This window comes from Coccinella septempunctata, chromosome 4, assembly GCF_907165205.1.
Source record: "Coccinella septempunctata chromosome 4, icCocSept1.1, whole genome shotgun sequence".
NCBI lineage: Eukaryota > Metazoa > Arthropoda > Insecta > Coleoptera > Coccinellidae > Coccinella > Coccinella septempunctata.
In genome coordinates, this window is record NC_058192.1 from 8,347,261 (window position 1) to 8,361,334 (window position 14,074).

General features: G+C 37.6%; 1 protein-coding gene across 6 annotated transcripts in view; it reads left to right on the forward strand.

Moving 5' to 3' along the window:
* LOC123311988 (probable G-protein coupled receptor 158) overlaps positions 1-14,074 on the forward strand; it is a 50,089-nt gene that overhangs the window by 28,459 nt on the left and 7,556 nt on the right. For all 6 annotated transcript variants that reach the window (XM_044896145.1, XM_044896149.1, XM_044896150.1 and 3 more), the window contains 3 exons: positions 1,062-1,481; positions 8,582-8,824; positions 11,529-11,747. In XM_044896145.1, coding sequence (XP_044752080.1) covers positions 1,062-1,481; positions 8,582-8,824; positions 11,529-11,747 — 882 coding nt within the window. The remainder of the gene's footprint in view (positions 1-1,061; positions 1,482-8,581; positions 8,825-11,528; positions 11,748-14,074) is intronic.

Sequence of the window (14,074 nt, forward strand, 5' to 3'; positions counted from 1 at the left end):
ATAATTACAAGAATGTTAAATTCTTTAACAAAAATCATCTTGCATCAATATAAGTAGGTAAAAGGAATTGAGGGAAGTTTCAGGTCAAGATGAACTTCACCTTTGAACAAAAATTTCACATGAATAAACAATGAACAGAACAACTGGCGCGTATTTGTGGCTGTTCATCTTAATACATTGATATAATAATAATAATTAGGAATTTATTGGTACCTTAAGACATTTACAATATATAGGACAAGTCAAATGAAAAATAGAAAAATCAATTTTCGGGAACTTATACTACGATGACATTAATCGAAAATCCTGTAGTAAACTTTTTGCATTAATTCACTCAAACATAAAATTCTCAAATGCCACCCACCACTTTTTGGGTCTCCCAATAGTAGGAAATTCTTTGTCATCCTCTTCATTCACAATCTTTCCGAGTGTGGAAATATTCAGCTGAAATATAAGTCGTTTGGATTCAGATGAAACATTACATTAATTATCTCAAATTGAATATGTTCGCTACCGTCTGACGTGTTGTGGATTTTAGAATATCAGGGTATAACTATTTGAATGAGCGGACCTGAATTCTAAATAGCACTTCCTAAAACCCTGTCTCTTTTTTCACTTTCGGCATTTTCGTAATAAAAATTGATATTAATTGTAGCAACGGCGTTATGACACTAACGACATTTTATGAGTGCCATCCTTACTCCGTTCTTGTTACAAAAACTTGAGAAAATTATTTCATGGCCAACAGACTGCTAAAATAAATGTGAATGGAGTATATATATTTTCATCAGGGACGAATCGGAAAAAATGGTATAGGAAAAAAGTGTTTCTCTTGACCTCAAGAATCTACTATTGCAATATTTGTAAGAGTCAATCACTCACCATGTATAATATACATATTATCCGGCATATTATCATGAGAAAAAAATTCGATGGTGTATTTTTGTTCTCAATTTGAGTTAGAAAAAATTTGGAATATTAAAAATTATAATTTTCCTTCCTTATTATGCGCCACTTACCTACTAGTTTGAAAATTTTAAGAATCTCGATTTATTTTTCAGATATTAGTGAAATTCTTCGAGCCATCCGTGATACAGTGCTTCCTGGAACCCTGGGCCCGAGAAATGGGATTCATAATATGCTACGGAGCCATCATCCTCAAACTCTACCACCATCTAATCGAGTTCCGCACAAGGAAGGCTCACAGATGGGTGGTCAAAGACACAGACCTCCTCAAATACCTTCTGATCATGACGTTTTCGGTTTTCGCATACATGGCTGCCTTCACCGCGTTCATGCTGAACTTCAGACAGGAAAATTATGATCTGCTCGTGGAGGAAACAATCTCGGAGAGCGTATCCAAGTATCAAACCTGCAAACCGCTCCTGTGGGATTTTGTGACCGAGGCCGGCGAGCTCATAATATTGATATTCGGGATACATCTCAGTTACGCCACAAGGAACGCAAGGACTCAATTTCACGTGAGTTTGCTTTGGAAATTTGCTGTAAACCGGTGGTTTTCACGGTGGGCTGACGTATTTTAAACAGACACGAATCTGTAAACATTATTTTCTAAAGAGTTGAAAACCTTCATTCAATCCTTGGGTCTCAATTCAATCAAGCGTATACTTCGAAGAAAATACTTTTCTTATTGTAGGAAATATGAGTTGGTTGAGACAAAAATCATCAGCCTCTTAAATTCTGCATCACACCTCACATAATTTAATCTCTGTGAATGGAGTATTCGAAAATGCCTCCTGAGGAATCTGTGAGCTATATAAATCTTTTATTGAGAATATCCTCAAAAATGCCGATTGGAGGAGAATGCACATCGGGATATTTCAGCGATTGAATTCTCGCATTTTCAATTCACGTTCCACGCCAATGTAATTCCTGATTCAGGGGAGACATTTTCTCGCCATCCGTGAAAATGATAAAGAAAGAACAAATTGGAAAAGTTTCCGACTCTGGTTATGGCTTAATTGAAAACTTATCGAGAGAACAGCGTAGAAGGCATACGTAATTCGAAAGAGGCAATCAATTCTCGAGATTTTTTTCGTAGTTTGAAGAATTGAAGATTATCGATATGAATTCCAGTCGAAGAAAAATTGAAGTTTTCATTGGAAGCATCAGAGTTTGGTGATTTCGATGTTTAATTCAAAAAATAAGCCAAATACAGCAGGTGTATTCCCCACCTATTCATAGATCTGATACTAGACTTGCACTAGTAAAAGCTTAATCCTTTTGACACTTTCTAATTAGGCTAATAGTCCTTCCTATAAACGATAATGTAAATCATAAAATGTAAATCAAAAAAGTCTTGTAAATACAAGACCTTTTTCATCATATTTTTGGTATAAACACCAGTTGTTCTGTGGAGACACATCATATCGAAACCTTCATTCAACGATAAATCACTCAGGATTACCTAATCCCTCATACCCCACAGGCTGTTAGAGTAGCAAACAAGGTGTAATCCAAATCCTCCCCATCAATAAGTACGCGGGATTTAGTCCCTCCGTCTCAAAATTTCCATCTTAGATCGTATTCCGGAAAGAGAACAGATATCCTGATGCGGTCCACATCTTGAAGAGGGAATTTTATTTATCCTTCTTCGCATATCTACCCGCATCCACTTGTTCTGGTAGATATAGAGTTAAGGGTTGAAAGGAGCGTATCATGTTTTCGGTATATCCTTAACATTTATCGTATGATATCCCACGACATTATTGGAAAAGGGGATGAATATATTGGATGGATGTGACACAGTCGACTGCTGTTTTCGTTTGAAATCTTGAGAGCTTTTTGTCGAAAAATATACAAAAAGACGTGACAAGACAGGCCCAGAAGAGGTTCATAAGTAAAATCTTATATGGAAAACTAACGAAGTAATTGTGATGGACGAGTTGGGAAGAATTAAGATCCATTATAGGAGTTTTCAACCCCTATATCGTGGTAATTTTTCACAACCACGGACACAATGAGGATTTAAGCAGTAAGTTGCAAGTAGTGAGTCGCTTTCACTATCAATTATAAGTGAACAGAGATGGATTCGAATTAATGATTTCTCGAAAACTGATTGAGTCGGAAGCTTGCACTGAAAAATATCATATTCAATAGATAACATGGGAATACACTTTCAAAATCATTAAATGTTTCTTGCCCACTGTTTTCATGTTTTCATTTTGAGATATGCAGGTTCAAACAAAGTTCTACCTTATTATATCCAACATCCTTCAATGAAGGAATGAAAAAGCCCATATTTGTGAAAACATCCCTTGTAATGTTTCATTTGCTATTCGAAATCAAAATTATTTCAATTGATAAGACACTGTGGAAAATTAAGTTTCTTGCTCAAATACAGAGGATTATTTTTCAAAGCAATAAAGCAAGATTCAATACAATATTTTGAATACTGATTACCACTCACACACTGTCCATTTATGGAGAGGAATAATAGATCTTTACTTCATAACCCTTAAAAACCCAGATTACTGTTGTGACTCCAAAACCTCTTACTGCTCGAAATATTTCACCACAATAATGCTGCATGGATCATAGCTCTTAGAGTTAGGACGCCAGAGAGAAACCCTAAACAGTTGGAAACAGAAACAGCACGTGTTCATATTCATCCTGGCTTGATATTCGAGAAACCTTAACCCACCCTCATCTCGAAGATTAATCTAACTTTTGTTCCTGCAGAAAACATTTCCGTTTGCAGATAGCGTTTTAGTAAGAACACACAATTATCCCGGTGAGAACGATAATCCAAATTAATTTGAAACGCGGGAAATCTAGGTAAGTCTATTAACTCCCAAAATAACTCCGGTTTTCCAGCCTCGAGCTCGACTTGTCTCGTAATAACAATAATCACCTCCAATCTAGAGGGAAAATCACATTTTCTACCCGCGCTTATTCGACTAGGCGTTGATGCGTGTTCAAATTTTGAGTGGGGACCACCAGTTTCATTATCAATTATTATCTGGTTTCTTCAAAACTTACCAGACAGCCTGAAGACCCTAGAAAGGGAAAGGAAAACACGTAATGACAAATTTGATGAAATTAATACCATAAATCTTTACATGCGTCAAGTTTCCTCCAAGAGATAAGGACTACAACAAAGCACCAAATCATCTAGCTCCACGAGGAAACCTCTAACAATAGAACAGAAAGCAACAAGATACAAGCAGAATCTTCATTGTTAGCTCATGAATTATCCAAGTATGACAGCAATATCGGGATAGAAAACTTGTAACTGTTGAGTGGTCAGATAACAGAGAACACAAAAGTGTTTTGTTGGCCAGTTTGTAGTCCATTTTAAGCTTCCTCTAGTTTCCAGGGACTGAACGCTCTTGAAGTCTCGGTCAAGGGCGTTTTATCACTGTTCCTGTGTCAGCCACAATTTGTTCTTGTTCAATGGCAATTAGGGAGAGTTTGCTGTCCAGTAAAGTGGAATAAGTTCCTGTGCTGTTTACTACATCGAATAAAGTGTGGCAAGAAATTGTCACCGAGGATTTTACGGAACGTTCTTTCTCATTATGTGGTGGTCAGTATTTATATCGTCTGCCGCATCTGCTACAGACTTTCTTTCTCTCAAGTGAAACAATTATTTGAAAAATTTTTGAGGGTACAGAGTTTTCAGCAATTTATAGAAGAAACCAATTGATTTCCAGAAAATATCAACTTATTCATATTTCAATAGAAGTACAAATGATTCATTACGAGGATGATACCTTAATACCTTTGGTGATCAATGTCTTTCGTATGCGACCGTGAAAAATTGGACTGCAAGCTTTAAAAGAGGTAAATTTTCCATTGAAGATGATGACCGATCAGGAAGGCTAGTTTCTGTGTCAGTCCCCGAAAATATCGTGGCTGTTCATCACATGATTTTATTAGACCGTCGAATTGGGCTAAAACGGATATCTGAAGAACGCGTTCATCATATAGTTCACGTCAATTTGGACATGAGAAAAATTGCCGCAAAAAGGATCCCCAAATGTTTGAATGTTGACCAAAAGCGTGCAAGGGTAGAAGCATCGCGTTGGATCTGTGCTCGATTTGAAAACGATTTATACTTCTTAAACCGAATTTTCACTACGGATGAAACTTGTGTACATTTCTACGATCCAGAAACAAAGCAACAATCGATGGAATGGCGACACTCTGTTTCTCCAAAACCTAAGAAATTTCGTCTCCAAAAATCTGCTGGAAAAGTTCTTGCTTCAGTTTTTTGGGATTACCATGGAGTAATCATGATTGATATTTTGGATAAGGGTAGAACCATGACCGGAGATTACTATTCGACATTACTGACCACAATACGGGAAAAAATTAAAGAGAAAGACGCGGAAAGCTATCCAAACGTATTTTGTTTTTGCAGGACAACGCCCCTGCGCACAATTCTCATGTTGCCATGCAAAAAATTCGTGATTTAGGGTTTGAATTACTAGGACACCCCCCTTATTCACCAGATTTGGCTACATCCGACTATCATCTCTTTCATCAACTCAAAAAAAGTTCAATAATAAATTTTCTTCTAACGAGGAGGTTATAAAAGCTATGGAGGTCTGGTTCGCAGAGCAAGAAGAAACATTTTTTTTTAGAAATGTCTAGAGACGTTGCAGGTTCGCTGTAATAAATATATCCAATTATGAGGAGAATACGTTGAGTAATAAAATATTTTGACATTGAAATTTTGTTTGGTTCCATTGTAGGCTAAGCATTTTTCAATATATCCTCGTATCTACCCTATCGGAGTGCCTAATGTGAATCAGAGCACTGAATTATTGCATTAGAGAGTAGTGTTGAACTGGATTGTGGAAAAGCTAATGGCATAATAGAAACGGAAGTGAACGAAATATGATTTTAGCTGGAGAACAGCTCATATAGCGACTTGAAATTAGATTATTGATTCCATCTACTGATTATGTCGACAACAATATTAATTAAAGCATGAAATTGGAATTAGGAAGGAACGAACACGTTGCTGATCCCAGTGTTCCATCCATGGTATATTCCGTAATGCTGCCTGAAAATTCCAGGAATGAATAAATGTGTGATATCGGGTATGAGAGTGAGAATACGAATTCTTTTCATTTTCAAATTTTCATACCTCAAAATGAGTTCATCGAAACCAAGAGCTCGGAAAATAGTACCTATTTTCCATTAGGACACTCCTTTTCTTCTAAAAAATGGTAGGAAAAAGCTATAAGGCGTTCTGGTGTACATAATGAATCACTTTGAACAATATTTTCTTGTGAATCCTTATTCAAGATTGAGAGTTGAATTTTTCAGACGATGTGAACAATTCTGTTGCACTTAATTCAAGATATACTTGATTATACCGAGGAGCCTATGTTCCCTGTCGCTTGCAGTGTACCTTTTGTTTTCCCTCCATCCAAGCTCACTAAAACAACAGTGCCCCTGTGTTCGAACATAGGTATGAATTTGATGAACATTATAAATTTCGCAATTTCCATCAGTTCGCAAATTACACCTCGGATACGATACCCGTAGACGTGACGTCCCCCGAAACTAATTAACTCACAGGGATGCTATATAATAAGGACCTGAATTTTGCAGCAATTATAAATCCCCAAGCAGGCAGCAACCTTGGGACTTGGGAGCGTGGGTACTTAGCAGATTGCTGCATCGCTAAAATTGAAATGCCACCGAAATTTGCCAGAGCACTCGCTCGTTCGAAACGTTTTCATATTATCTTGATATTGTATTTCCTTTTTATTGTGGGATGCCAGCACCACCGAATCACAATCTCGGTGGTTGTGGCTTGAAATTAAAGAATTTTGAGTGCGAGGTTCACTTCAGGTTTCAATTCATTTGTTCGATGCAAACGCGACATTTCTCTACAATTGCCTGCGCATTCGCCATTTTGTAAAACAAATTGTACAAAGTTGATCGAAAATGAAGAGCAATATTACTAAAGATGAAAATCAAATGCCTTTTGCTTTTCAAAGTGCAATAGTACTCTTCGCAGGTTTTTTTTTTAATAAGGTAAATTCAATCCAATCGGCCTAAATACCGAGAAATATGTGTTTGTTAAATGACTTACGATCGGAATCACTTGATCGGTTTTTCAACTCTGTGACGCTTAATTTTTGGATGATATACCAAGAGTACCTATCTTTTGCCAAGAAAAAACTTCGAAGAATAGGTATAACCATAAATCATGTAGGAAAAAGTTAACTCTTATGTCTTTTCTGATTGTAGAATCCGTGATAATTATCAGACAACGACCACTTATTTTCGATTCATCCTGTATATCACTAATTCGAAATATCTTGACTTTGTGGTTTGTATGGCACATGGCAAATAGAGACCTCATCTGAAAGTTCACAATATACATTGAGCAGCTTGCTTTCGCCATTTCGCTCTACCTAATTCTACATTTCCTCCTCTTCCTAATATATCGAGTGAAGTATAGAAATACTAATATTTCGTAGGAAAGGATTAGTTTTTCTCGTCTGAAACACTGATAATGTTAAGTTCATCAAGAACTCCGGAGTCAGTTTCCTAATTTAACTGTAATTATAAATGCTGGCGCATTCGGCAGTTTGCAACTTTCACTCTCTTCAAGTTTTATAAAGAAACCTATTTCAATTTGGCAAAAAAAGTTATGTGCGATGAAGTCAAGGGTAGATCATATTATTTGAATCGTATGAAATATCCCTGAAAATGGTAATAGTCTTCCGAATCTATTTGAGCGAGAGTTAATAAAAATTTCACCCTTTTTAAAATCTTTGGATGTTCGATGTTGATTCGAGTGATATATTTCGCAACAGTTGCCGAGGAAATATAGATACGAATAAGACAAAAAAAAATGAATCTTCACTTCGAAATCTATTGGGTTCAATGCGGACGCAGCTGGAACTAACGAGAGCCTTTCCCTTGAATAATTGAGATTGGTTCCCAACAAATTCATTGCTATTTAAACGTATCACATGTGGAATGAATTCCTGCACAGAACATCGTTCTGAATTGCAGATGTACGTTCATGTTTCATACGATGTGGAATGTTTTATGTGTTTGATTATGCAACACTCGTCTGAACTGGTAACATCACTTTTTCATTAAATTCTGTTCCGAAATGCCGCAAAAGCACCCTGTAAATACCAAGAGTAGTATTTTCCAAGCAAACTTGAAGGTTTCCAATTATTCAGACTCAGCAATCCGTATTAAATTCCGAATCGTCCATCAAGAGTCTCCGATATAATTGAATCTTTCTCGACCATAAAGCTGAAAGTATCAGATTATCTGTGAGGTAAGGAAATGTGCTACCCTTTCTATATCGAAGAAAGTTTGTGAATGGCTCACAAATTAGGAAGTTTTAATTCAATTACCAATTTCCTCCAGATTGTTACCACCATCTAGTCTAGAATTGGAAACGTAGTTCAGAGGAGAGTAGATGAAGTGAAGAATTCATTTCTTGGAGAGAATAATCTCATTTATACTTAGGTCTAACGTGGATCAAAATGAATCATGATATCTCTGAATTTATAAATTGAAAAACCCTTCAATTGATCCCTATGCTAGATGAATTCAACTCTCCTTTTTTTTTCAGGAGAGGAACTTCTTGTGTGCTGCCATCAGTCTTGAATTAGCAGTCAGCACAATTTTCTACGTAAGCCGAATATTAATACTGCCAGGTTTGCACCCAGACTACATTTTGATAGTGTGTTGCGTGAGGATCCAACTATCAACCACAGTGACATTATTGCTAGTTTTTCTTCCGAAGTTCTGGTACCAGCAGAAGCAAGTAAGAAGCCTCGGTCAGGAGTATTCTTGCAGAGTGGATGCTTTTAAGGTAGGTGCACAGATTTTTTGATTATGAAATGTGCAATTGTGGTTTTCATTTCATTAAAGCTGGTATGTTTCCTGAACTAGGCATGAAAAATATTCTTCATCGAACTTGATATTTCGATTTTCAAGATACATTACAGCTGGATTTCCATCTAACCCAGTTTCAAATAAATCGATTAAAACTGTATCGAATAGGCGGTAGAGCGTGAAGAGATAAAAGTTCTATACGAAATGTGCAGAATCATCGAATAGGACCGGTGAAAGATCCATTAATCAACTTCTTAATTTATCGATTTCAGCCGTTGAAAAGGCAGAAAATGAATGAGAAAGGTGGGCTGAGCGGGTTTCCAGAGAAATTCTTCAGGCTATGATTTATGAAGCCGAATTTTCATCTCGAAAACAATGTGTGTGATAGATTCATCTCCTGTATTGTTAGATTTTTGAATAGAAAAGAAATGCTGCTATTGGAAGAGATAACATGTGCTCTTTGGACTGAGACATCATCTGTAGATTGGAGCGAGTCACTGTTATAAGCTATTTTGAAAAATAATCTCACATTCTTTTCCCCAGTTTATTATCGATTGAAAAAATAACTAAAAGAAGTAGCAAAAAGACATCGATTTGAGTTTCACTTAAACACATTCCTTGCATGTTTCGACATCACAACATCCTGTTCAGTTCATAGTCACTTAAACCAATACAGCCATGTCATCCTGCAAAACTACAATTTGTTGCATTTTTATTACAATTCATTACACCACGTCCGAAGTTAGTCTTACCATTTGGTGCAGGTTCAGAGGTTTTGTCTGAAGATACACCACTCACTTGTAACTTTTGAAGTGATTTTGATAGTGAAAATAACTCAATTCAATGTGATATTAAATATAAATCTCTTCCTCGTTTCAATAATCGCGAGATCAGCTGAATTTCATTGTTCAGTTTGGTTTTGGATACCTAGTGAAATTATAGTTTATATGCCTGAAATTGAATCAGTGAATTCCAAAACCTTCGAACACACCAAAAACGTGTAATGATGAACATGTGGGAATATGTAAATTCATCTCTAATAACACGTTCCAAGCATTGCCCAAAGAACAATAATTCACACACAGATTCGTGACTTCGTGAGAAACCTTCATGTTTGTACTGTTATTTTATGAACCGACTGTTTGGGTCTGGTATCATTTGTGATACTAATTGAATTACTATGCCATTCGGCCAAGTCGTGAATATTTGGCTCTAATCGTTCCATCAGTTTTCGTTGAATTATAGAGAACACAGAATATTTTGATAGCGTGATGCGAGGATGTATCGAAATTGCTACTCTACTGAAGGAAAAAGCGAAATATTTCATTATTCGACAAACTTTTTCTCAATAATATAGAACCTACAGAGCCGCACAATACTATTAAATGGTATACTGGTGGTAGATTTTTTCTTTATCTGTGGAACTGGCTCTTTTTGGTCCAATCAAAATCATGTCATGTTTTCTTATAATCTTTATCTTTTATTTTAATTCGTTGGCATTGACTGATGGCGAACTGGAAAATTAAACCGATTTTTCACGCATTTCATTGATCAACATCAGAGATGAAGGTCAAACGAGGAAAAACGGATAATCCAGACTACGAAAAAAAAATCCAATACTGATCTCACTCCAAAGGCATCCAATTAATCCCAGTTTAGTAAGAAAATAAACCAAGACTCATCAATCACAATTTAATCTATCACTATTCCATTAATGAAGTATACATCACCAGGATCCCGCGTTATTTAGGGCTGTTTTTTAACTAACTTTCCGTATGAATCACCCTGTTCCGGAAAGAGCTACTCTTTCGGTCCAATCATGACGCAATCTTGATAATCGCCTACCCGCCCCCCCATTCTGCACTATTCACGGAGACGCCAATGATGAATTGCCCCGGACCCGTTAGCCTCCCCAGTTCGAGTTACGCGAAATCTTCCAGAACTTCCCAAGGTCGCCGTCCGGATGATTAGGGGTTGAAATTCCATTTTCTGGATCTCTCCCTCCTATACCGTCGAATTCAATTTGTTCCGCGATGTTTTTCGGTCTTATTTAATTATGTCCGACAGGACAAGGGGATATAGGTTTCTGTTAAATTTTCACGAAACCCACCGTTTTCAGAATCGGAATTTGGAAACGGACACTTTTCGAAACCGCAATACTTGTCATTGTTGATTGAAAATATTGTGTATTTTATATTTTATTTCATTTACCCATCGATAACTTACATGGGATGTCAAAAAACAATATGAAAATTGAAAAAAGAAACAAAATAGAAGACCATCGAACCAACAAAGTACAAAGGATTCACAAACAAAAATACGAATAGAACAGTAACAGTTTAAAATTCAGCAAACTCTTCTACTGTATATAAAGTTCTTTGGAGGAGTAACTCTTTAACTCTCCTCTTGAAGTGCGTTTAACGACTTCAGCTGTGCTCGAGATTTTAGCACATAAGCAATATTTACTCAAACGGGGCAACAATATGCAGCAGCAGAAAAAAACTTTCGATGAGTAGTTGCAGCAGCACCCTATGAAGTACCATATGGTTTATGCAGGATACTATTCCTTGTTTTCAGCTTCAAAATGTACTTTGAATTTCAGCCTTTTCTAAGGAAGATCCACATAATTTTCCATCAATCATTTCAGATATATTCAAAATTTTTCCCTTTTTTTCTTCCAGGACATCAACGCCCATGGACCGTTGACTAGTCACAATAGCGATGTAGAAGTGGGAGAGATCACGTTGGCTGACATGTCCCCTGATGACATAAGAGCGGAACTCAAGAGACTCTATCTTCAGCTGGAGATTTTCAAGAGCAAGACCATATGCAGGGACAATCCTCACATATCCAAGAGAAGAGGAGGCAGGAAAGCTGCCCATAGAAGATTCAGTTTACAGGTAACGTACAATATTGATATAATAATAACCACATTTTAATCGTCTTTCTCTATCGACTGAAAAAATGCAGGTCGCGTGCTATTCAAAGATTTCTATCCACAGTTGGAATGTGTTCCTGAAAATCACAAGGTGTATGATCATACTACCTTTGATAGAAAGAAATTCATTTCAGTTAATGAGGCTGAAAAAATTCCTTAGAACAGCTAAGGTTTCTCTAGTCGCGTTCTGTTTACACCCTCTTTTTGAAAACAACTGCCAGACCATTCATCCAGATTTAATTAAGCCATGAAAAGCCTACTTATTATGAAGTTCTTCGTCGAATTTTCATGGAAGAAAATTGGTTCAACAATTCGCCAGGGAGAATGAAAGCAAACTTCAATTTCCTGAGAAATTAGTGGTGTCTCAATGAAAAATATTCAGGTATTCTCCACGTTTTCATATTTAATGAATTGACATATCCGGAAATTTGAAACCAGAATGCTGAAGAAGAAATTGATTCAGGTTGTCGATAAATTTGGTGAGCAACCATCAGCCTCTTAAATTTTTTCATAGCTTCGATGGTGATCTATCTGGCTTCAAGGAGATTACGTTCTCACTCCTCCAAGTTTCTCAATGCTGAGGCATTTCGTCAACAGGTGCTCCAGAGTTAGTAGCTAGTTCATTCATTGCTGCATCCCGTTACCGAGAATGAATCGGCAAAAAGACACACAAAAAACTATTGGTGCTATCAGACTATAATTTCTTAGGGCTAATTGCGACTGTATGCCCTCCTGTGACTGAAGAGACCTAACCGTAACCTACAGATCCTTCCACACTCCGGGCATGGATAGTCACCAACCAGATCTGGCCGCCGCTGTATTCTTCTCGAGTCTCCATTATAACTGTGGACCAAAGATCTCCACTGTGATCTGTCTAAAGCTAGTTATGCCCAGTTATGATTGGCGTTAACTGATTTTAGGGATTGATGCAGTTTATCCTTAAACCGCTTATACTGGTTTCCGAGCTCCCTCTGTGAATTCGACATACAGAGCTATTTTGGGTAGTCTTGTGCCTTGCATCCTCAGAATGTGGCCGCTCCATCTGAGTCGGGCCCTCGTTACTTGAGTCTCAATTGTTGTACAACTCGCGCGTTGCAAGACTTCTGCATTTGAAACTTTGTGGAACCATCTGATGTGTATTATTTGTCTTAGATGACCTTGTTGTGTTTGTTCAAGCTGTTTAGTATGTCGCCTGTAGGGCGTCCAGCTTTCGCTTCCGTAAAGAAACGTTGGGAGGACCACTGCTTTGTAAACAGTTGTCTTGGTCTTCAGATTGAGGTCGTGATTTTGAAACGCTCTGTCCTTCAGCTTCCAGAATGCTCGTGATGCCGAATTGATACGGTTGTGTATTTCCGTGTCTAAGTTAGCCCTAGTGTTTATGAAGCTTCCCAAGTATTTGAACTTCTTGACCTGTTCTAGAGTTTCATCCTCTAAGCTGATATTTGTAAGGAATCTAGTATGTAATGAGGTGTAGCATATGGGTCCACCAGAAATTAACTAGAAGAGTTACAATGGGGAAGAGGTAGAATCTGAAGCCAGCACAGATAAAGGAGTTCAATAAAATTGTAAAACTGGGGGTTGAGCTGTATAGACGACTTAAAGGCGAGAACAACTCTGAAGGAGGTACACTAAAACTGAAGATTGCAGTACAATGCAACGCTCCCTAAAATCTACGTCTACGTCTGATATTTCACTTTTAATCTGTAATATCATGGTACAATAGAAGCCAAGAAGTACCTACCCCTATATAAGCACAAAATATCAACGTTCAAAATTCCATGAACGGCCCTGTAAACCGTACAGGCAAACCCAGTTAAGTCACAGGTATTCTATTCGCCGATCATAACTCACAATAATGCAGAAATCGAAACTTACGACTGCACCGGCGGTGAACGATAAATTTGATCACGAATTTTCCACGTTCGTGCATATTCTGCCCCGGATATTGCCGTCGGCCCTCCGAGTTCCTGCCGCCAAGTCGACAGAATCCAACAAATCCCCCGTGGATTTGTCGAAAACTCCGCTCAATTCGGAAACATTGATCCTGCGGCACATTGATTCATGTATTCGCATAGTAATGAACCCCACAATGCCATTCTGAGATATTGCTCGTTACGTCTGTTGAGCTTCAACGGTTGCTTTCCTCGAAAATCCGTCATATTCGTTATGCCGGCTCGTTCCCGTCGACTATATGGAGGGATGGATCATCCCCCCCAGAGATCTGGAACGTGGGCTTCTTCACGCTTGTTTGTTTCCGAAAGCGCTTCGACTTACTACGGTTATTTTTCC